The sequence below is a fragment of the Mastigoproctus giganteus genome, chromosome 6, assembly GCF_048544385.1.
Source record: "Mastigoproctus giganteus isolate SK-2022 chromosome 6, ASM4854438v1, whole genome shotgun sequence".
NCBI classification, from domain to species: Eukaryota; Metazoa; Arthropoda; class Arachnida; order Uropygi; family Thelyphonidae; genus Mastigoproctus; species Mastigoproctus giganteus.
Window position 1 is genome coordinate 200,840,484 of NC_143580.1, and position 24,425 is coordinate 200,864,908.

Sequence of the window (24,425 nt, forward strand, 5' to 3'; positions counted from 1 at the left end):
AATAAGCAAAGTGGTGGTATTTCACCTGTTGATGAAAGTCATCTACCACATATAGTGTAAGAAGTGTCAGATATAAGATGTATCCATTTTTACAACTTAACATGCATAATTTAATTGTAGAATATAGCAGTAATCAATTTTTAAAGGTGATACAGTTTTATTGAATATCTGTTTCACAACAGGCACAGAATTGTGCAGAAAAGAAAAAAAAACCTGAATATTAGATAGCTATACCTCACTTAGTGTTGATATTGTTTTACGATGATAACTACACTAAGTTCTGCTATGACGCGGTACATGTGTTCCTAAAAATCTCCATGTTATGGCATTTCGTGCATTAAAAACAACAGGGCCTATGGAAAAAATAGGGATAGGGGCAGAGCACTCAAAAAAAAAAAAAATATTCATTATAGTAAGTAAAACACTAAAAAAAATAGAAACCCAATAAAATTGCTAACACAGGTTTAAACATCTTAAATTTCTAATAAAAAAATAAATATTACAGTAAATATAGCACTTTATCTTGACAAGATATGAAGTTTGCTTGTTGGAAGTGGGTGTGGTGAAGGGCTGTAGCTGGTGAGTTATAGCAAAGAGGTAGAAGGAGGGTTATCATTCTTAGGACAAAATGTTGTTATACCCAATATGGAAGGGTGTGATTCATTGTTCTTATTTTCTTTCTTCTGCACTGGTTTAAAATAGCTATTTAGCTTTTGTTGCTTTTCCTGCCTCCTCCTTTCATACAGGAGCTGCCTGTATGGTTCCAAATGGGTCTGAATGCCACCAAGCACTATCCTACTATGTTCAGCATTACAGTCATTATCTTCAATCCACTGCAGGTGCTTTTCAATTCTACTTAAAGTAGCTGATAACTCTGCTGTTTTAAGTTCTTGTGGGCAGCCTGCTGGACTTCATTGTCATCCTCATCCTCATCTTGACTTTCCACTTGACTGGCTGCAACAAGTTGTTGCAAGTCTTCAGTAGATAGATACTATGATTTTTAGCGTTTCTCACCAACCATTGAAGTAAAAACGAAAACCTAAATCTTAAAAAGCTTTATATTTAAATTTACAATAAATTTACAGTAGATCAAACAAAATAAATGTGATTATACAAATAAAATGTTACTGATAATAAAATAAAATACTGAATTAAGATAGAATAAAACAAATGTAGTTTACAGTGAATGTACAAATAAAATGATAATAAAATACTGAATTAAAATGCAATAAAATATACTAGATTAAAAGCGCTAAAATAACTGAAGCTTTCAACGGCTTCTGCCTTCTTTCTCAACAGTAGATAGATCCTCATTGTGAAGCTCTTCTACATCTTCATTTTCTACTTCCTTGAAACCAACTTCTTTTGCAAGAGCAAAATAACTTGCTTTGAGTTGTTTTAGTTGCTCTGAAGGTTGCTCTAAATGAAAGAAGTTTTCGCCACACACGATTCAGGCAGTCTTTTGTAACATCATTCCAGACTTCTACAATCATATCAATGGCAACTTTGATGTTAAATCTCTTCCAAAATTCTATAACAGTTTGTGCTTTGTCACCTTCAGTAGCAGCAATTAACATCTTGAATGTTCACCTTAAATAGTAAGCCTTAAATGCTGCTATCACACCCTGGTCAAGGGGCTGTGGTAGAGAGCTGTTCGGAGGTAAAAAGATGAATTTGATATTCAGAGAGAGTTCAGCAACTGTCTACGGATGGCTTGGTACGTTATCAAGAATTATTAGAATTTTAAAAGCTAGGTTCTTATTGCAATAATTCTTGAAAGCATCATGGTAAGCTTCAATTAAAATATTAGTGAATATTTTAAGTGAATATTTCCTTTTAAAGTTTGCAGATTGGCAGAGTGATAAATGACACTGGTTTTGACTTCAAGTCTCTGCTGGCATTGGTGGCAAGCATCACAGTTAAGTGATCTTTTGCAGCCTTAAATCCTGAGGTATATGCTTCTTCCTTAGAGATATAGGGCCTTGAAGGCATATGTTTCCAATAGAGGCCTGTTTCATCCAGGTTGAAAATCTGATCCAATGTGTAGCCACCACCTTCAATTATTTTCTGTACCACAGGAGGAAATGCCTTTGTGGCTTCGCCAGACAGTTTAACATTGTGAAAAGATTAGCAGTGTTTGGAGCCACTAAACCAGCCACTACTAGCATTAAAAGGAACCGCTTCTGCAGGATTTGGTGATTTCTTTTTAAGATCTTCATATATAGTTAGTGCTTTCTCTTTTGCTGTGACAAAGCTTGCTCCTGTTTTTTTTTTTGGTCATCAATCCACATGCTTAACAGCCTTTCCATTTCTTTAGGCCTTGTTCTAATTGACTTTGTGGCACTTGAAGTTATTCCAGCTATACACATAGCTTTTATTTTCGCAGCATTGTCTCTGATGGTGCGCAATGTGGATTCACTTAAGCCTGTTGCTCTTGAGATATCACGTTCTCTCATTTCTTTCAAAACATTTTATTATTTCAAGTTTCTCTTCTATACTTACTGCTTTCATTTTGCACTCATTGCTTGGCTTCTTGGAACCAGGATGCCTACCCATGTCTAGGATGCTGTATGAATATACTTTTTATAAAGAAAAGTTAACAAATGCAGGAGAACAGTCCAAGACACACACATGTAGGATATCGCATGCAGGTGAACTGGGGTAAGAGATACATGAGGTTCGTATGTGTAAGGTGAGAATATGTAGTGTGTTTCTGCCTTTAAGGTGGAAACACTATTATCACCTCATACATTGAGCTTACATGTGAACATGTCAAACTTCAAATGTATGAGAGCTAAATTTCCCATTTAGTTGTATTGGTTGGAGACACTGTATGCTTACGTACATAGCTTAATTATTACTGTAATACAGCTGATACATACCAATTGATATTTCTGTTCACAGACTTTTTTTTTGGATTGTAAAATTTAAACAATAAAAAAGATAAGCATTCAGTAACAACGAACACCCCCATGCATATAGAGAATATTCTGAAAATTTGTTTTTTATATGATTAAAGAGGAAGGGGAAACACATCTCACCACAACGTGAAAACCTACAGAATTCTAGCTATGGCTGTTATTGCAAATGCAGTAAGATTGAGTTTACTACTAATTTATAATTAGACTGTGCTAACAGAAAAGCCCAATAAACTGGGAACTGCAAATTGTTTTTATTGTTTTATGGTAGTGACCTCCAGAAATGTGATCTACCGCTCACGCTATCCCCGTCTCACGAAATTTCTGTTCGAACAAAAAATCTTGTGAATACAGCGAATGACAACACTGTCTCCGACCAATACAGTTACGGTAAATGGGAAATATAGCTCTCGCACATATGAGATTTTTTAAGCTTCTTAAACTTGTATGTATTGCTGCACAGATCGCTACATTCAGTTTGGTACCGAGTTTTGCATTCACTTGGTGTTATTTGCAAATGAAATCGCACATGAGCCAACACGAAAATCGCATTATAGTCACATTGTTCCCTAATATATCAATCGCGTTGGAGCAAATTCGCATTGTGAAAATTCGCATTATAGCAGAACTAACTGTATTTGAATTGCATCCTTTGCATATTTTACCAAGTTACGCATTGCGTATTGGATGTTGTCAACAGTAGAATTTCCTGTCAATCAGTAGGCATTTTCCATGAGAACATCAAATATTATTTTTGTAGGCTTATTTTTAAGTCCAGGTAATCATGGTGTATTAAATGTACAGGTTGTCAAAATAAGGGATGGCTATGGAAGTAATCTGCATTTTTCCTCTGAAAGGATTAAAATTTAAAAAAAAATGGCCAGATATTTTTAAGTTATATAAATCCAATATCTCTCAGGCAGGACAGAATTTTTAGTTTTGTTCCGGTAACATTTCTTTTTGTGCCAAAATAACTAAAGCTATAAAGTGTCATTATATTCTGTCATCAGTTTGCCAGTTTTTCTGGATGAAAAACCTAATCTAAAAAAAAAATTGCAACCTTCACCTGAGAGCAACTAACTCTGTCACAGCCCTGTGAAAATATTCTAGATTTTTTACAGCCCACACAACATAAACATCTGCCCTTGAACTCATTTTTATACAAACAATATACACACAGTCCCTAGTTCATCTGGTCAGTGTGAGGATTTATCATCAGTACCTTGTCACCTCCCCATAGCATATAGAAGGCCAATGAAGAATTCAGTTGCATTATTTTATATAATCTTAATATTGTAAGCATATGAAATACTTATATAATGTTGCAAGGATAGCACTTACAATTCCTCCCAATTACAATTGTGAATATTCAAACTAATGGAATGAATTTAACTGTCCATAAATTAAACTTCCCTGGTTACCTTAGTTCTAATCTCTACGATGTCCATCTACAATCTGCCAAATCCTCACTTACTTTTTCTGACAATCATAGTTATTGGTTGCTTCCATTATTATTCTCTTAAGGTGCTGCATGTGCTCACTCTGGTATTTGTTGTCAGAGACTTCCTAATCATGAATATCCTCTGGCTTAAAATATCTTTATATCTTGTTCTATCATGTCCATGTATTCCTATCCTAACACTACAACTTGCTCAGAAAATTTTGACTTTCTTTGAAATTCAGCTTTCTCCAGTCTGACTTTTCTCACAGTGAAATAAGTTCTTGGCGATTCTAACGTTGACACTGGCAGCCAACTTCAATTTTCTAGTTGTATGAATCCAGCTGATAGAGATATTAAGGACTTTGCTGTTACTGGCAACTTCTCACAACTTATTCCTTTACCTGACTGAATACACATTTAATGTTAGTTGTTATCTAGGTACTTCAGAAAACCATAAATTAAATTGGCTAATGAACATATACTCATAAGGTATAGGCATAATACAGGGTTATTCAAAATGATTCATCCGATTTCAAATGACTGTATTTTTGAAGTTTACAAATACAGAGCGATTAGTGATACATCAACCAAAAGAAAAACTGTCCTAGTTTTCTCTCACTTTATAAGTGCTCTATATGACTTCCCATAGTTACACGAGCAACGTCGAAAAAATATTCGAATTCCTCCCATACTCGCTCGAGCATATCCGTTGTCACTGACTCCGCAGCAGTAACAATGCAATTTTTGAGGTCATCCAGGGTTGTGGGCAATGCTGGCACGTACACAGCATCCTTAACGTACCTCCAAAAGAAGTTGCACGGCGTAAAATCCGGTGATCTAGGGGGCCAGCTGTAGAGCACCAAGTCATGGGGTCCACTGTCTGTCGCCAGAGCCACAGTGACAGCCCGTCTTGTGGTGACCTTCTAAAACTCGTAGATTTCCTTTTTCATTTGGTGTATGCCAAGTTAATACACGGTTGATATGACAGTCGGAATTATACTCATATGAAGTTGGATGAATCCTTTTGCAGCAAGATGATTTGCTGCAAAACCAACAGTCACAACCAGATCTTAATTCTGTCCCATGCCTGTTCTCAGTCTTATGTCATTTGGCAGAATGCAAAATGGGATGATCTCTGTAATTTCTGTTATTCTTTTCCTTAGACTACTGTTTTGAACCTTCTGATCTTAATATTCAAGAATCTCTGATTTGTTTTTTTTTTTTCTCATTTAATGTATTGTCAATAACATAACAGTTGTTCAACAACATTCCTTGATATACTCCCTCACATCATGACACTAATTGACACTTTTTTTGGTACATCACTGCCAAATTTGCAAATGTCTCATAACTGCAAACCATTTTTGCCCATTCATCTGTCCAAGGCCTATTTAAATTAGACTTCTTAGTACAATTTACATATATATTGATGCCTTTTTATAGGTTTTTTTTTGTTGTTTACAAAATCATTTTTGCACACTGTTTTTTCTAATTGTTCTGTTGGTACCATTTATTACAAACATTTCTAAAATTTCTTTGTTTTTATGATTTTGTAGTCCAAAATTTGGGATTTTATAGACTAAAATTTGGTAAATAGATATTTCAGTTTGAGAGGTGTTATATGAGGTTTTTGACCCTGCTTGGAGCAGTTATGATACTGGTAGTAATTTTGTGGTAGTTGTACTTTTTTAATGCCAGATTTGGTAGCCCCACCTGTTTTTTTTTTTTTTTTTTGCTATTTCTTCATACATATAGCCTTCCTCATGACGTTTAACTTGTTCGCTATGCTTAGAAGGTGATTAATAAATTATTTTAATTGCCTTTGGTGTAATTTTATAAACTTACCATGTGTAATAAAAATATTTTAAGAATAATTTTATGCTCCAGTAACATCAGTGTATCATGTACAACAAATCATGAAATAATGCATCACATAAATTTAAACAATGCCTGCCTGGACATTGGGATTGCTGTGACACAAACAGGCACTGAACACTTGGCTATGACAGTTGCAACTATCATAGCCAAGCTTCCATGAAATGGATACAAAATATTGCAAATTAGCATTAGTAGAGGTATACGATGCAAGAAAGCAAGCTTATGCAGCATCAGCCAAAAAAAAAAAAAAAAACACTCCCATTTCACCCCTCCGTTTGTTCCAAATACCTGTCCAGCTCAGCCTTAAATTTATTTAGGCTATCAACTTCCACAGCAAAAGATGGAAGTCTGTTCCACAAATCAACAAACCGCTGGCTAAAGGCAAATTTCTGCACATCTATCCTACAACTGTCTTTCCTCAATTTGAATTTATGCCCTCTCAGGTGATTATTCTGAGCAAGAGGAAAAATCCCATCAGCATTGAGCATGCTCAAACCATTCAAGGCTTTATACACCTCAATCAAATCACCTCGCAGGTGCCTAGTTTCCAGATACTGTAATCTGCAAAACTTAAACATTTCTTCGTAAGAGCAACTCTTTGTTCCATTCACTAATCTTCTTGCCCTTCTCTGTACTTGTTCCAACAGCTCTACATCCTTCATAAAATGAGGCCTTCTTAAAACTTCTACATCTATTATCTACATCTAGGCCTTCTACATCCTTCTTAAAAATTGGCTGGTGCAGCATAAGCCACAGGCTTCCTTGCACCATACAGCTAATAATAATAAAATAATAATAATATTCATGAAGGTATATCAGGCGTAGTGTCGAAGTTTGCAGATGATACAAAGGTTGACATGGTTGTTAATGACAGTAATGGCAGTGTGCTACTGTAACAGGATCTAGAAAATTTGGGAAGATGGGCTGAGAAGTGGCAACTGAAGTTTAACATTGACATATGAAAAGTACTGCATATGGGTAGAAGTAACCCCAGAGGAAAGTACCAACTGTGTGGTACCACACTTAGGGTGGTAGAAAATGAAAAAGACCTGGGAGTAATCGTGCAGTCAGATATGAAGTTTTCTGAACAATGCAGACAGGCTGCATGGGCAGGTCATGGGGTTTTGTCAATGATATACAGGAATTTTGCTAGCAGGGAAAAGGAGGTGATTTTCCCCTCTGTGTAAGGCAATGGTTAGGCCATGCCTTGAGTACTACATACAGGTCTGGAGGTCTCATTTTAGATAGGATGTAGATTTGCTTGATCGTGTACAGAGAAGGGCAACAAGATTGGTGATGGGAATGAAGGGATCTTCTTACTAAGAGAGGCGTAAGTTCTGAAAATTCCAGTAGCTGGAGACTAGGCACCTGCGAGGTGATGTGATTGAGGTATATAAGGCCTTGAATGGGCTCAGTATGCTGAATTCTGATGGGATTCTTCCACTTGTTCAGATTATGAACCTAAGAGGGCATAAATACAAATTGAGACAAGATAGATGTGCGGAAATTTGCCTTTAGCCAGCAGGTGGTTAATTGCTGGAACAAACTTCCATCTGTTGTGGAAGTTGATAGGTTAAATAAATTTAAGGAGGAACTGGACAAACATTTAATTGGAATGGCTGTGTGAATTTTTTTTTTTTTTTTTTTTTGGCTGATTCCGCACGCATAAGCTCATATGCTTGCTTTATTGCATCACATGGCACTACTACTACTACTATTACTCCATGAATAACTCCTCATGTGTGAATGTAGATGCAAAATACTCATTTAGTTTGTTAGCCACCTGAGCAGGATCATCAACAGTTGAACCATCAATATCCAGTGGGCCAATATGATTCATCCCTTTCCTTCTAAGGTTTACACAGGTAAAGAACTCTTTGCTGTTTTTCTTTGCATCCTTTGCCAAAGATTTCTCATAATCTGCCTTTGCCTGCCTAACCTCCTCCTTTGTGACTTGGTTACAGACCAGCTTATATCTATCATAGGCTTCCATGCCACCCATTAATTTATATGCATCCCATGCATTTTTCTTCTTTGCCACACTCATTAGTTCATCTGACATCCATTTAGGCCTAAACCTTGAAAAATATTTCTTAGTTGGTATGTAAAACCTTAGTAGCTTTCAAGATTAATTCTTTGAATGCCTCCCATTTTGAATTTGCTGTTGGTAACATCATCAGTTGGTCCCACCATATAGAATTTAAATACTGTCTCAGAACACCGTAGTTGCCTTTACGAAAGAAAAAACCCTTCCCTTTACCACTGAGGGTAGTTACCTCTTTGAGTAAATCCCACTTCAACACACTGTGATCACTGCCACCTAGTGGTTCTTTTATCTGCAGATTCTTAATGCATGAAGAATCACTACTGATAATCAGATCAAGAGTATTACTCTCTCTAGTTGCCTCCAGAACATGCTGATGTAGAAAACAATCATCCAATAAATCCACAAAAGCCTTGCTAGTGTGTGGAGTGACCAACCCACAAATTCTAGTCAATATCCGGGAAATGAAAATCCCCCATTATAAGACTCTCTGATTTACTGGCCCACTATTTCCCTGTACAGTGTTTTATTATACTCCTCAGAGTATTAGACCTATAACACACTCCTACTCTCAATTTTGATCTCCCAGTGCTTATGTCACACCAAACTGACTCAACACTGCACTGTACAGCGATGTCGACTGGCTGCACTTCCTTGGATTTTATGTGTTTCGTAACTAATAGCATAACCCCTTCTCCCTTCCTATCCTGTCTGTCTTCCTGTACACATTGTACTCCCCAATCTGTGTGACACCACATCTCTGATATCCCAACAATATCTGCCTTTGATGTTTTGACCAACACCTCAAATTCATCAAATTTATTTACCGAACTCCTAGCATTGGTGTATACACAAGTATACATGCACCTGTTCCTATTCTTAACTACCCTAACACAAACCATGTGTTTACTTGTACCGCAATGACTCCCAGCAGTCTCTGAAATACCCTGCATCTTGTTTTCCAGGCTGCTGCTCATTCCAATAGAAGCAATGCAAGAATCACTTTCACCTCTGCTAGCGGCTACTGTTAATCTATTAGTCCGTGTATCCTTCCCCCAAGCTAGCAGTTTTCCAACCCACCTAACACTGCCTCGATAGCATTAGCAAATATTCTTGCGCTCTTTCTATTTAAGTGTATCCCATCCCTGTAGAAGCAGTCTCTCCTGTTAACAAGCACAGACCAGGTGAAAAAAATTCTACCCCTTGAGCCTTGCACATCTTTCCAGGGCTTGAATAGATTGACAAGGCTCTCATCATATATGCACTTCTATCATGTCTGGGCAGAATTGCAGACACTTTCAAATTCAACCCTAATTCACTGCTATTTTGGAACAGTGATCTGTACTTGTTAAGTAATTCTGCCATCTCCTACTCTTAATATCATTAGTGCTAATGTGTACAACAATATCACCTTTTGTGCCCCTAAAAGATATCTGCTCTACAACATCATCATCAACCTTTCCTCTTGGCAGACATACCCTGGTCCTGTTCCACCTATCCTTTTTACACACTGTTCCCCCGTTTCCCTGACAATAGAGTCACCGACAACAACTAGTTTCTTTGGAACCAGCACATTCTGTCTTGGCGGCTGCCGCTGTGTTGCGTGATGATCAAGTGCAAGCTCTGGCGTTGATGTGGGCAGCTGAGAGCTTGATGGGCCCCTCAATTTAGATCCTTCGAGGGTATCCACCCTGTCCTTCAGTCTCTCATATAGGCCTGCAACAATGCTTGAATGCATTGATCTGAAATTGTGTATGTATATTTCATTAAAAAGCAATTCTTTTATAATAATAGCTGCAAATATGAAACTGAAATATATTTGGTATTAAGAAATAATTCTGTCAGATATAAAACATAAAACAGTTGAAAAGTCAGAAATTTAACCTTTTCATGGTTTAAGTATGTAGATTGATGTTCAGCAAGTGTGGCCCTGCAAGTACATAAAGTTTTTTGTAAAATTTGTATAGTTTGTGTCACCATCTTTTATCTGTGTTTCCAGTAATTGTAGACAGACAGTTTTAATATATGGCAGCATGAAAATTGGATGAAGATATTGCACCTGTTAGCCATTGTCTGATTTTGGCTTACAAATGCTAAAATCGAAGAAATTATGATTTATTTTATTTTTCTAATTTCTGGTGTCACTTTTTGACAGTAATTTTACTATAATGCCAGGAAATCAAGTCAGAATAAGAAGAAATTGTTTAAAATTGTTTAGTTGTGAAGCTTTTATTTTTAAAAAAACTTTAAATTTCATGAAGAAACTCACTCCACAGAGTCCACTCCTGTGAAAACCATGACTATAGGGACCCCATATGCATTTTGGAGACTTACTTGTGAAAGGTTTAAATTTGGAATGAAAACAGAATGTGTCCAGAAATAGTCCACTAATATAGTACTTATAACAGGTTCCTGGTATACCCTGATGAGGATGTTTTTATTTTGATCAGCCTTGAAGTAAATAGTCACTACCATTGATCAAATCAGTTTTTCGGTGTATGTAGTGGAGGAGGAGGGAAATTAAGCCCTTGGGAATTCTGAATTCTTATTTTAATCTGCTACTTTACAAGTTATCTTAAAACAAGATTGAAATGAGCTTTGTTATTTGTTATGCTGATGAAAAAGTGGATGGTAGGCTCTCTTTAGTTCTACTTAAGCTTATTTGAACTTATTGTTACTCATAGAGATCAATCTTCACTTATCATTGATGATAATTGACATGTCGTTGCTTATAAAATTTCCTATGAATTGACAAACTTTATTACACTTTTCTACAAGAACTGAGGCTAAAAAAGATCATCTATGTTCCACACCGTACCATGCTGTGGATAACCAGAACTTCACTGCATTTCTTTTTACAATGTTTCCAGAAGTGTGGATATAATATAAAGATTTTGTTTGATTCTGCAGATTATAACAGAGCAGACTTCTAATACTAGATATCAAAATACTCATACATGTTAACACATTGATTCTTTTTAATGCGTTTCTCTCTCTTTCCTTCTCTTTTTAGGTCATATACCATGTTGCCATCTTCTTGATATCCTTCATATAATAAGATTGTCAGAACCAGTTATTAAGTAAAATGGGTATGAGGTTCACAGAATTAATAAAAATGGTTATTTTTTGCACCAGATACATTATTTCATAAATTCTGTAATGGCAGATTGTTTAAATAATATATCTCTTTCATCAAACAGACATTGTGAAATTAATTTAAATCTTGAAACACTTTTGTGGGAAAATATTTGGAATTTTCTGTCAAATGATGTTGTGTGCGAAACGAATAATGATAAATGATATATTGTGGAAACCTGTCCGAAATAATTCTGCTGCTTTACCACTGGCACGATGTTATAGCTCTACTTCATTACATAGGCTTATGAACACAAGACAACAGTTTTTTCATTTACTTCCACCCTTTTGTTTGGTTAATGTGGAACTATGTTTTGGACAGCCTAGCAATTGGCACTTGCTAATGAATTATTGCTCATTATCTCCACAGAGAATAATTAGTACATCAAATAGTGATTTAAAGATGTCAGTTGACAGTGATAAAATCAAGCTTGCAAAACAAGAACTGGGACTTCTGAAGAGAACACGAGTGGATAGTGAAAATGAAGCGGAAAATGAAACTGATAATAAAAGTCGAGATTTAAACTCACCTAAACAAAAATTGCAACGATTAGAAGCTAAATTTCTTCACTATCACACAGATGCAAAGATGGAAAGTATATCTACAGACGAATCATCAAAAGGTTCTTCTGCAAATGAAGAAGTAGGATCTCTGAAGAGAACGCGAGTAGATAGTGAAAGTGAAGCTACAATTCAAATAACCTGTGACAAAAGTCAAGGTTTAAGACAAAGTAAACAAAAATTGCAGCGACTGGAAGTTCCTCATTATTGCAAAGACACAAAGATAGAGAGTACATCTACTGATGAAGAATCATCAAAAGATTCTTCTGCAAAAGAAGAATTGGGAACTGTGAATATAACACAAGCTTATAGTGAAAATGAAGCTACACCTCAAACAATCTGTGATAAAAGCCAGGATTTAAGGTCAAGCAAACAGAAATTTAAGCTGCTGGAAGCAGGATTTATTCATTATTATAGAGGCATAGAGGCAGAAAGTACAACTACTGATGAAGAATTATCAAAAGATTCATCTACTACACAAGAATTAGAACCTGTTAAGATAACACAGGTGGATAGTGAAAATGAAGCCATAACTCCAGCAGTAGATGATAAAAGTCAGCATTTAAAAGTAGTTAAACAAAAATTGCAGCAACTAGAAACTGAATTTCTTCGTTATCACAAAGATACGAGGGCTGAAAGTACATCTACAGATGAAGAATCATCGAAAGGTTCTTCTGAAAGTAGCTTAAAGGAAAAGGCAGGTAAGTATATTTAAGATTAATTTGTGCTTCCTTGGTCCTTCACTTTCATTTTTTCATTTTTTTATGTTTGAACCATTACTAATAACTTGTCCTATACATCTGTGGTGATGTTGCATGGAATTCTGCATTTGTTGCATGTTTGTCTAGCATGAGATTTAAATTGACATTCGATAATAAAAATATCTAAATGGTTTTCTTAGCATCTAGAAAAAGTGATATGATGCTGTGTACATTGTATTTCAAGCAGGCTTCTGAGCCATTATAAGCTGCTTGAGGAAAACCATCAGATGCTGCCCACACAACAGCACAGACCTTATGTATACACAAAAAAAAAAAAAAAATGCAGCATTTTTATTTTTTACATTTTTAAATAGCAACTATGCAAATTAATATATTTTATTAATAACAAAAAACAGATTAAATTGCTTGCAAATCCTTCAGAATATGTGAACATATATGAACATTGATATTTATTTATTATAAGTTACTTTTATACAGCCACTCCCCGACTTACGTAAGGGTTGCATTCCTTGGAACTCTATGTAAGTTGAATTTTACATAAGTTGGCATTTCCCTAAATGCTTATGCAGCACTTGCAACTATGCACACTGAATTTGATTGAAGCAAAAAAGAAATGTTCACCGAACATGTAAATAGAATTATTTATTCAATTTTTTTTATCTCATGCGCAGGAAAAATTACAAGTGTACAAAATTTCAAAAATAAAAAATACAAAAAGAGAGAGGAGAAAGGCATAATGTCAGCAAGTTTTACCTATCGAGCATCGTTGCCAGAATTAACTCTCCAGCTGATAAGTACGCTGTTGCAGAGATTGAGGGATGTGGAAATTTAGAAGGGGTTTTTCCAAACACATCAAAAAATTTCTCTGCAGCTGCAAAATCGACACTGGCAACTTCACCACATACTTTAATGTTTTGGAAGCCACCTGTTGCTTGCCATGAACTTGGCTTGTGGTTCACTGTACTTATCCTTAATATCTTCATAAATACTTCTTGCTTCTGAATCTGGTTTTCCATCCATATTATTAATAGCTTTTCCATCTTCGATATAGCACCTCAATGGTGTTTTGTGATCACTGTTGATCTTAAATGCATTGATGCTTTAACATGTTCTTTTATATGTGCACTGTCCTTTAAAATAGTATTCACTGTTGAAGCAGCGAGACCTAATTCCAATGCAATAGATGACAAACTTTGTCTTGCTTCGTACTTCTTAATCATCTTCATTTCTAAATTAATTTTGTTTTGTTTCCTAGCACTGCCACCACTTACACTTCCGTTAGTTGCTTTCCCTTCACCATTGTAATAAATAAATAGGAATGAAGAGAAGATTCTGAAATTTTTTTTTTTTTTTTTTTATGTGATTGAAGAATTCAGTGAAGGGGAACACATTTCACCATAATACTTTAACATAAGAATTCCAGTAACCTGAGAAACCAACAGAATTCCATTTATCGGTATTATCGCAAATGCAATAAGATCGAGTTTACTACCTGTTTATTTGTAGATTGCGCTAATAGAAAAGACCAATAAACCCAAAAGTGCATATTGTTTTATGGTAAAAAAAAAAAAAAAAAAGGTAAAGTGCAGCCATTATCAACCCACTGCAGGATGGAAGCCACCTCAACAATTCATGCTGAGGGAAATGGACCATAATCTGCCACGCTGGTCCATTGTGGGTTGGCAGATCACCGTATTCAGCAGTCAGGAGCTTGAACCCCCGTCTACTCAAAGAGCGTGTGCTACTGCACTCCCGCTCCTGACCACTCGACTATAGATGGTAGTGACCTCCAGAAATTAGCATTAGTAAAGGAATATGATGCAAGAAAGCAAGCTTATACAGCCTCTGCCAAAAAAAAAAAAAAAAAACCCTTCTCCTTTCATCCATCCACTCGCTGGATGGAAGTTTGTTCCAGCAATCAACCACCCGCTGGCTAAAGACAAACTTTCGCACATCTATCCTACAACTGTCTTTTCTCAATTTGAATTCGTGCCCTCTCAGGCGATTATTCTGAGCAAGAAGAAGAATCCCATCAGCATTGAGCATGCTCAAACAATCCAAATCTTATACACCTCAATCAGATCACCTCACAGGTGCCTAGTCTCCAGACACTGTAATTTTCAAAACTTAAGCCTTTCTTTTTAACAGCAACCCTTTGTTCCATTAACTAATCTTGTTGCAGCCCTTCTCTGTACTTGTTCCAACAGCTCTACATCCTTCTTAAAATGAGGCCTCCAGACTTGTATACAGTACTCACAGTGTGGCCTGACCATTGCTTTATACAAGGGGATAATCGTCTCCTTATCTCTGCTAGAAAAATTCCTGTATATCATTGACAAAACCCCATGAACTGCTCTTGCAGCCTGGTCTGCATTGCTCAGAAAACTTCATATCTGACTGCACAAATACTTCCAGGTCTTTCATTTTCTACCACCCTAAGTGTAGTACTACACAGTTGATAAGTTACTCTGGGGTTACTGCTTCCTATATGACGTACTTTACATTTGTCAATGTTAAACTTCATTTGCCACCTCTCAGTCCATCTGCTCAACTTTTCTAGATCCTGTTGCAGTAGCGTACTGCCATTAGTGTCATTAACAACTCTGCCAACCTTCGTGTTGTCTGCAAACTTAGACATTAAGCCTGATATACCATCATCAATATCGTTAATAAATACAGAAAACAACAATGAACCCTAGGGGACTCCACTAATAACATTAGTCCACGAAGAGTAGTGTCCATTGATTACCACTGTCTTCTCCTACTCAACCATCCCTTTATCCATAGCAGCAGTTTGCCTCCAGTGGCACTCTGCTCCAATTTGTGCAGCAGTCTTCCATGTGCAGCAGTATCAAAAGCTTTTCTAAGATCCAAAATATGATACCAAAATTATTCAAATTATCAAAATGTGCTTTAGAAAAATATCACAAAAGGCATTCAAAATTGATTCTTATAACAGAAAATATGATAAGTGTAGTGCAATTTCCATTATAAAAATTACCTTTTAGAGAGGTAAATAGCTTAGTTATAATAGTGGATATTTCAACTTCCGAGGTCTTGGAATGAATTACCAAAAAAAAAAAAAAAACAATGTGTTATTTGGTTCGCATTACTATATTTTCACAATACCTCCATTTATTCCTACGGGATGCAAAATACAATTCTATGATTTTTTTAAGTTCTCGCTGGCCAGCAAAAACTTACGTAAATATGATGTCATCTTGGGGTGATGCACGTGGATGCATATTCGCATAGATTGTAAGATCAGGCCTATATGTTACCATAAAAAGTACATGGCCAATTGTTCTTTGTTGTGTTAGTAAATCGCTGGCAATAAAAAAAATTATAATGAAGTAATAATAAGGTTTTTAAAAAATTCCATTTAGGTTCTGGATGGCTGAGGCCATCCAGAACCTAACCAATTAACAAAATTAAATGATACATGAAAATCGGAAGAATATTATCCATAGGTTAGCAAAATAAAAATAAATTTACGCTTATGTACATAGCTTAATTAATATACATACAGCACTAACTAAACATATCACTTTTTAATTTGATATTTTTGTTCACTGACTTTTTTTTTGGGTTGTAAAATCTAAAACAGTAAAAAAAAAGATGTGTCAATCAATAACAAAGAAGACTGCATGCAGAAATTGCAACTAACATGATACGTCAAGTGAGATATGAAGTAAAAATATTCAGAAGAGTTTTATTTTACCGTACTGTAGTTTTCATTGTCAATTAAAAGGAAACAGAAATTTTTAACAATTGAATTGAAGATAGATTTTAAACAGACTTTCAAAGGGAGAAAGCAGGTCTTTGTTAGCAAAATTTTACAAGGTTGGAAAGTGAACCATAACAGACATCTTACTCATTTGTCATATATACGTTCCTTGAACTAGTTCCAATTTTCTAGTTGTACAGCTTCCTAATATACTGTCTGGTAGTGATGCCAAACTCTTATTCTTTTTCTAAACCATTGTTTTCTGATAAATGTGCTATGGCTCTTCAGGAATAAGAATAAAACATGTTATGATTAGCATGCTTCAAAGTTACAGCTTAATTTTTTGCCTACACTGTTGTAAAAAATTAATAAATCCAAACTTGTATAAAGTTTGAGTGGCATGTTGCACAGATTATCTCAATCTAAATAACTTGAAATAAAAGCACTAAGAAATAATAGTGATAGCTGGGTTCAGAATACCCATTCAGGTGCCTCCGTAGCTAGGTGGGCAGAAGCAGCAGTGTGTAACACATGCTTCTTAATTAGACTGGGGTTCGAGCCCGTGACCACCAAATACGGAGGATGTGGAAAGGTCAGGGAATGACCACCACATATTCCCGGAGCAATATGGCTTAGTTGCTAATGCTCCTAAAAAAAAAAAAAAAAAAAATAACAAGAACAATACCTATTCAAACATATCTAACTGAAACAATACATATAAGAAATAATTGTCAGTTTGCTCTTTTAATATTTTTATAATGGTGAAAGAGCAAGATCACAAGTAAGTGGTGTATCTTAGTTTTAACTGTGTTAAATATTTTATGACAACTTTGTTTTGTTTAAATTAAGATTAAATTAAAATAAAGATACTTGACAAATTTGTTTAAAATAAAATTAAAATGTAACAATAAAGATAATTTAGAGGTAAGCCATTTATATCTAATTTTGCAGTTGCTGAATTCAGAAAATCTGTTCCTACTACCACATTTCCAAGAGGGAAAATTATCTAAAAACTGGCAGTTTTCGCTTTACGAGTTTTTTTTTTTTTTTTTATCAAATATGAACAAAATCGAAAATATGAAAATTAACTGCAAAGAATGAATGTTAAACATTCATAAATACCATATTTTAAGCCACATGTGTAGCTGTACAATACAGTGTACCCTGCTTTGCGATATTAATCCTTTACCATTGTATTGCGAAAATATCGTAATGTGAACCCAATAACATATTGTTTTTTGGTAATTCATTCTATGACCTCAGAAGTTCAAATTTTCGCTATATAAATCCCTAAAAGGTCATTTTTATAGTTTAAATTGCATTAGTTACCAATTAAAATCATTAAATGCACTATGCTTTCATCGTTATCATATGTTATAAGAACCAATTTTAAATGGCTTTGTGATATTTTTCTAAAGCACATTTCTGGAAGTCACGACCATAAAACAATTTGCACTTTCCGGTTTATTGGGCTTTTCTGTTACTGCAAGCAATTATAAACTGGTAGTAAACTCAATGTTATTGCATTTGTGAAAATACCGATAGCTGGAATTGTGTGGGTTTTTACGTTATTATGGTGAAATGTGTTTGCCCTTTACTGATATCTTCAATCATATAAAAAACATAAATAAATTTTCAGAATCTTCTCTTCATTCCTTTTTTTTTTTTAAGCTTCGTAAACTTGTTACTCCGTGCAAATCGTGTTAGTTGCAATTTGTGTTCCATTAAAAAATGCTTATGCATGCTATTGAAATTTATAAAGAAAAGAGAAGATTATCTTGGAAATAAATGCCTCTAGAAACATTTCTGAAGAAGATGACTCCTTGTGCAATAAACCAATGAGTGCCGAGCCAATAATGAGTGATCAACGAGTGTGCATTTAGTCGATGATGTAAGTCATAAATAATTTCTCTATTATTATAATTTGCTTGATTTTTACAGGCTATTTTCATTTCTTTGGATAAATCAAACATTGTTTAAACATAAACTAATTAGCTAACTAATTTCATTGTTGATAAAGTAATCCCTATTTTTAACATTGTCTATGGGAAATAAATTCCTGCTTTACAAGTTTTCGCTTTATGTGCGCGCGCTAGGAATGAATTAACTTGTAAAGCCGAGAACTACCTGTATTTACTTCGATATATTCAGTTTCAGAGTGATTTTTGTAAACAACAGGACTCATCACAGACTGATTATTATACAGGGTGTCTCAAAAATATTGGTGCAAACATTTAGGGGAGGTAGGTAACATCTAAAGGAATGTGAATCGCATAGGAACCCATAACCGGAAACGTCACTGTAAGTCGGTATATGGCGCTGTTCATCAGTTCGCGAGAGGGAAAATTTCTGGTTTACTCATTCAAGCAGTAGTTGCCGCACGAAGAGCATGCATTGATATATGAACTGTGAGCTGGCAGACGTGCACCTAGTGTATGGATTAGCAGAGGGCAATGGACAAGCTGCTCAATGAATTTATGGAGAACGCTTCCCAGACAGATATGTACCGGACCACCATTTGTTTGCGCGTGTGCATCAAAATTTGTGCGATTATGGGTCATTTAGAGGTAACAGGAGTAGTGCGGGCAGACCACGTTCGATGTGAACTCCCGTCCAGAATAATCCTACTATGCCATCCAGAATAATCCTACTATCAGCACACGTGCTGTTGCCTCTGCCTTAGGAGTGTCTCGTTGCAGTGTACAGAGTGTCTGGCATGACGATTCCTTACACCCCTTTCATCTCCAAATGGTTCAGTTACTGCTTCCCCAAGATCATCCTGCAAGTGTGACTTTTGCACGGTGGTTTCTCCAAGAAAGTGTTCAAGACTTAATTTTCCAGCCTGTGTTTTGTTCACGAATGAGGCTTATTCAATCAGCACAATGCTCAAGTGCGGGCTCACGACAACCCACACAGTGTGCACCCCCATGCAGCACAACATCGCTTCGCAATAAATGTGTGGACAGGTATGGTCGGTGACTGCTTAGTCGGGCCATACCTGTTACCATCCCGCATGAACTTCGCTAAATATTGGACCTTTCTTGAACAAGTTCTACCAGGGTTACTTGACAATGTTCGAGCAAATGTGAGATGTAACATTTGGTTTCAACATGATGGGGTGCCTGCCCATTATGGAAGGTGTGTTTATGACCATTTGAACAGGCGTTTTGGGCGTCGATGGATTGGCCTTGGTGGACCCGTTGCCTGGCCCCCACGCTCACCTGATTTATCGAGCCTTGATTTCTTTCTGTGGGGCCCTCAAATCTATTGTGTATGAATCGCCTGTGGAGACGAAAATGGATCTCAGGGTGAGACTCGTCTGCGCTGCTGCTACTGTCAAAGAAACTCCAGGTGTGTTCGACCGTGTCTACCATCCATGCTGCGTCGTTGTCAGGCATGCATCGCGTCTCATGGTGGAACTTTCGAGCATCTGTTGTAACATCATGAAATGCACCCATCTCGTACTCCATTGTTAATATCATGTCAAATAAATGTTTGTCACTAATTACTGTCTTGTGTCATTTCTGCTTCTTGTGCCTCTGCTACTACTTTCCTGTGACGTTTCCAGTTATGGGTTCTTATGCGATTCACATTCCTTTAGATGTTACCTACCTCCCCTAAATGTTTGTACCAATATTTTTGAGACACCCTGTAGAGATGCAGTAAGACAGAGGGTTCCCAAACTTTCTCTGTTCACGGCACCCTTAGTGTCCCAGTAATTTTTTCATGGCATCCCTGAGCAAAAGAAATACGTAACACAATGGTTTTTGACCTTTTGGTAATCCAATTCTCTCTCTCTCTCTCTCTCTGTGTATATGTATAATATTAAAAAAAATAATGTTATATGATAGTTATTATAATAATATAATTATAAAAAAAATTACAAATCATAATACAAATTATATATATTATATAATAATTTTATTCTTTATATAGAGGTGCTAAATAACATCAATTATAAATTACTACAAAATTAAAAAGATATGGTACAATGGTACCACACACCTTTTTTATAATGAAATAAATATATAAATTGCAAAAAAAAAAAAAAATTTTTCCACCCCTGCAATGTTTCAGCATACAGGTTGAAATCCACTGAAGTAGGAGAATATATCAGTGGAACGCTAATTACTAATAGTTACCATTGGAGAGAAATATGGCTACTGATTGTCAAGTGTGTCATATTAGTTATGATGTAGATTTTTGTAAAAAAAAAAAAAAAAAAAAAAAAAAACAGCACATTACTTTCATCAGCTAGAAGTTACACTTAGGATAGCAAAAACTGCTGAGTGCTAAATTAGACAAAAATGTGCATGAAGTGGTAAGTGATTTATGGAGAAATCACATGACTTCATTTTGGCACTATGATAGGCTGGACAGTTTGGTTTTGATTGTTTTCTCAAAACAGGTAAATTCTAGAGCATCAGAAATAAATACACAGCAAAATTAGTAAATCAGTAGGACTGTAGTAATGGCCACCAAAAAAAAAAAATTATGCAGTTGAAAAAAAGTTAAAGATTATTGAAAGAGTTGAGTTGCAAAACAAAATGCAATATATTTCGTGAATGTGGAATTCCAGACAGAATGGTCAGCAGTTGGATGAAAAAAGGAAGAAAAATTGTGTTTATTCTTAGGAGATGAAGCAGGCCTCCAAAGAAAGAAAACTAGATTTCGTTAAAACAGTGATGTGGACTAGTGCTTATACAAGTGGTTTCTATAGAAACATATAGTTAAGGAGTACCGATAAATGAGTTAGTTTTGAAACCCACAGGCACTTAAATTTCACAGCCTACTTCAGTGGTTTTCAACCTTTTTTTTAATAACGGCACCCCTACTCAATTTTCTGCCTGTTAGATCCGATTCTGTGTGTGTGTGTGTGTGTGTGTGTGTGTGTGTGTGTGTGTGTGTGTGTGTGTGTGTGTGTGTGTGTGTGTGTAAAATATTTAAAAAATATATTATATGATAGTAATTACAATAATATAATAAAAATTACATTTCATAATACAAATTATATATATATATATATATATATATATATATACAGTATATAATTGTATTCTTTATATAGATGTACTCAGTAAACATCAATTATAGATCACCACAAAACTAAAAAGATACTGTACACCTTTTTATAATGAAATAAATATATAAATTTTTAAAAAAATAATAATAAGTTTAAGTAACTTAAAGCCAAATTACATGGTACCCCTGGAATGTTGTTGCGGCACCCCGGTTGAAAACCACTGGCCTACTTGGTGGAGATGATGACACATTTAAAGCTTCTGAGGGGTGATTTTGTATATGGAAGGCTGATCATGGGATATCCCAGGTTAGTCTTGTAGCCAAATCTGCATTTGGTGACATTGCAGCAACAGAAGCATTTCCTGAATTTCTGCATAATGTGATTTAAGATGGTGAATTCGTAGATGAACAGTTGTATAACTGACAAAATGGTACTGCACTATAAACTTTTCTCTCTGACAAGTTACTGGATATTAAAAAGGCACCAACAAAGCAGGCATGAAAACTAGTGAGGGTCATCTTCCTTGACAGTATAGTAGTTTCACCATTTATCACTTGTATAGAAAGATCTGAATCGAGTCCTGTCATAGATTGGTGGAATTTCAGCCAGGAGACTAGTTTGCTGGTTAGGTAGAGGGAGTAGGGTTCCCCATAAGTTATTCCAGGTCTTTTAGTTCACACAATTTGCAAGTTGGCCTATGATCACACACTTGTTACAGACATAATACATAATGATGCAATATGGCCAAAGTCACTGATATATCTAAAAACCAAGAACAGAGCAAGAGAGATGGGAAGCCTTTGCAGAAAAAAGAAAATGTTACAATTATTCGAGCCATTTTCACTTGCAATCCAAGAAAATCCGTAGGACAAGCTACACGAGAATGTGGAATAACATGTTACACAAGTGGGAGCAGAGCATGAAATTTGATCATATTTTATCATGGAGCCTGTGGTTAGATGAAGCAGTGTTCCATGTTGGATTTTGTTAATCATTACAGGACAGATTATGATCCAGGAATGAAAAAGGTAAAAATGAATTCCAGGCCAAAAATCATTGTTTGAGTTGACATAATTGGAGCACACTCTGTTGGTCTAAATGTGTTTGCAGGATATCATAAACAGTCAACATCACTTGATGTCACCTACCTCCCTTGCTAACTGCCTATGCATGTCTGGATAACCACATTTCTGAAAGGATGCTAGGATGTTGTGGATCATTTGAATGGCTTTACTGAAGTCCAGATCTATCACTTGTGACCTCTTAATTTGAGAAAAGACCAAAAGAGACATTTGTAAAACCTACCCAAGGGCTCTTGATGAATGTATTAGGGGAAAAAATATTGTAGTATTGTGAAACATTCTGATCACTTTAGATTCTGTTCAACTTGAAGCACTAGTTGGAGACCTCTCCCTCTGTTAGTGGGGGATGCAGTAATTTGCTCAGAGGAGTACCCTTTGGGAAAATGCCTGTAAAGGTGGTGGATCTACTCACCTTTCGTGTTGGTCCCTGACAGCCTAAATATAGCCATGGATGTCTGCATAATTCAGAAGCATGCATTGAAATCCTTCCATCTGTCATTGATATTATGGCATTAAATATACTAGTAACCAATGCATAAACTTTGGCTATATGTTTGTCAGGCACCCTGTAGATGAAATTAAGAGGTGTGAGACAATGACATAGTGAAACATCTTTATCAAGAAATTTTTTGGCATATTTGGGATTTTTCACAATGTTGAATTAAATGTGGTTCACATAACATTTTAGAACTTGTCTGCTAAAACTAATAAGCCAATATGGGGAGAATTCCCACTAGTGTATCATGCAATACAAAAATTGTGCTGAAGATTACATTACATTACAATACAATGCACAAGTTGACTTAACACAGTTAGCCACCAGCTAAGATTTAATTGATCAAGGTGAGAATGAATGTTATGACCATAAATCCTTGCATGCCTCTAAGTGGCCCCTAGAAGATCAGTAATAGTTATAACTATTAATAATAACTATGGTTATTAGTTTAATATTCTGTTAATAATCATCCAGTGCCCAAATGATTCAGCCTTATTTTTATTTTCATGTATGGGAATGTTTTTTACACACATCATCATTAGCCATTTTTGCCTTCTGTGCTCTGCTCTCCTACCTGGTGCAGCAGATTTCTTTAAGCTTTCAAGCTCTTTTTTTTTTTTTATCACAAAGAATAGTGATCGGTGTACTCTTAGGAATGCCAAACTGTTTAGCATTATCAGTCTTAGAATGCATGCTTTTGTCTATGGCCTGCAAAAACTTAATTTTATTTGTGACTGGTAAAGCTATCTGCTTGTGGGAGGCATACTTGATAAACCAAGTACATAATGAATAATTAGTTGAAGTTAATTTCATTACATCAGTGAGTGTAGGAAATTGTCAACAAATGATTTCTCATGGTCAGCCTGCATGCTCATCATTTGCTTCAATATTCTTTCATTTTGAAATGTGAATATTGTAATAAAAAAGTGAAAAACAAGATAGAGTGGTGGAAATTTTTTGGTTGTTTTAGAGAATTGGTGTCTTTCAAGGTCATTAAATTAATGTAAAATAGTATTAGGCTTATATGAAATTGACTGGGACCGACCTACCCCATGGTTGTTATAATATGCTGAGATGTAAAAAAAGAAGGTTGCTATAAAGTGTTTCAGTTTTACATACACATCTGAAACTAAATAGTGTGCCTCAACTTTACTTGATACTAATTTATGTTAAAAGTTACCATAATTAAGTTAGCTGTTAGTCCATTTCATTTTTGTAAGAATAATATATATATATATATATTATAGTAAAAGCATAAAATATACTTTATAGGTACTGAATATGTATATAAACATAACAGTATACAGCAGGCCATAAGGCCAAAATAACTTATAAAGACTAAGATAGCCTGTGTAGGTCTACATTGCTGTGCCCTGGAATTAAATATATAATTGGTAA

General features: G+C 35.5%; 1 protein-coding gene across 1 annotated transcript in view; it reads left to right on the forward strand.

Moving 5' to 3' along the window:
• Positions 1 to 24,425, forward strand: part of LOC150084876 (uncharacterized) — a 74,167-nt gene that overhangs the window by 15,958 nt on the left and 33,784 nt on the right. Inside the window, exon 2 of the mRNA XM_090376674.1 lies at positions 11,295 to 12,678. Coding sequence (XP_090232800.1) covers positions 11,547 to 12,678 — 1,132 coding nt within the window. The 5' untranslated portion in view covers positions 11,295 to 11,546. The remainder of the gene's footprint in view (positions 1 to 11,294; positions 12,679 to 24,425) is intronic.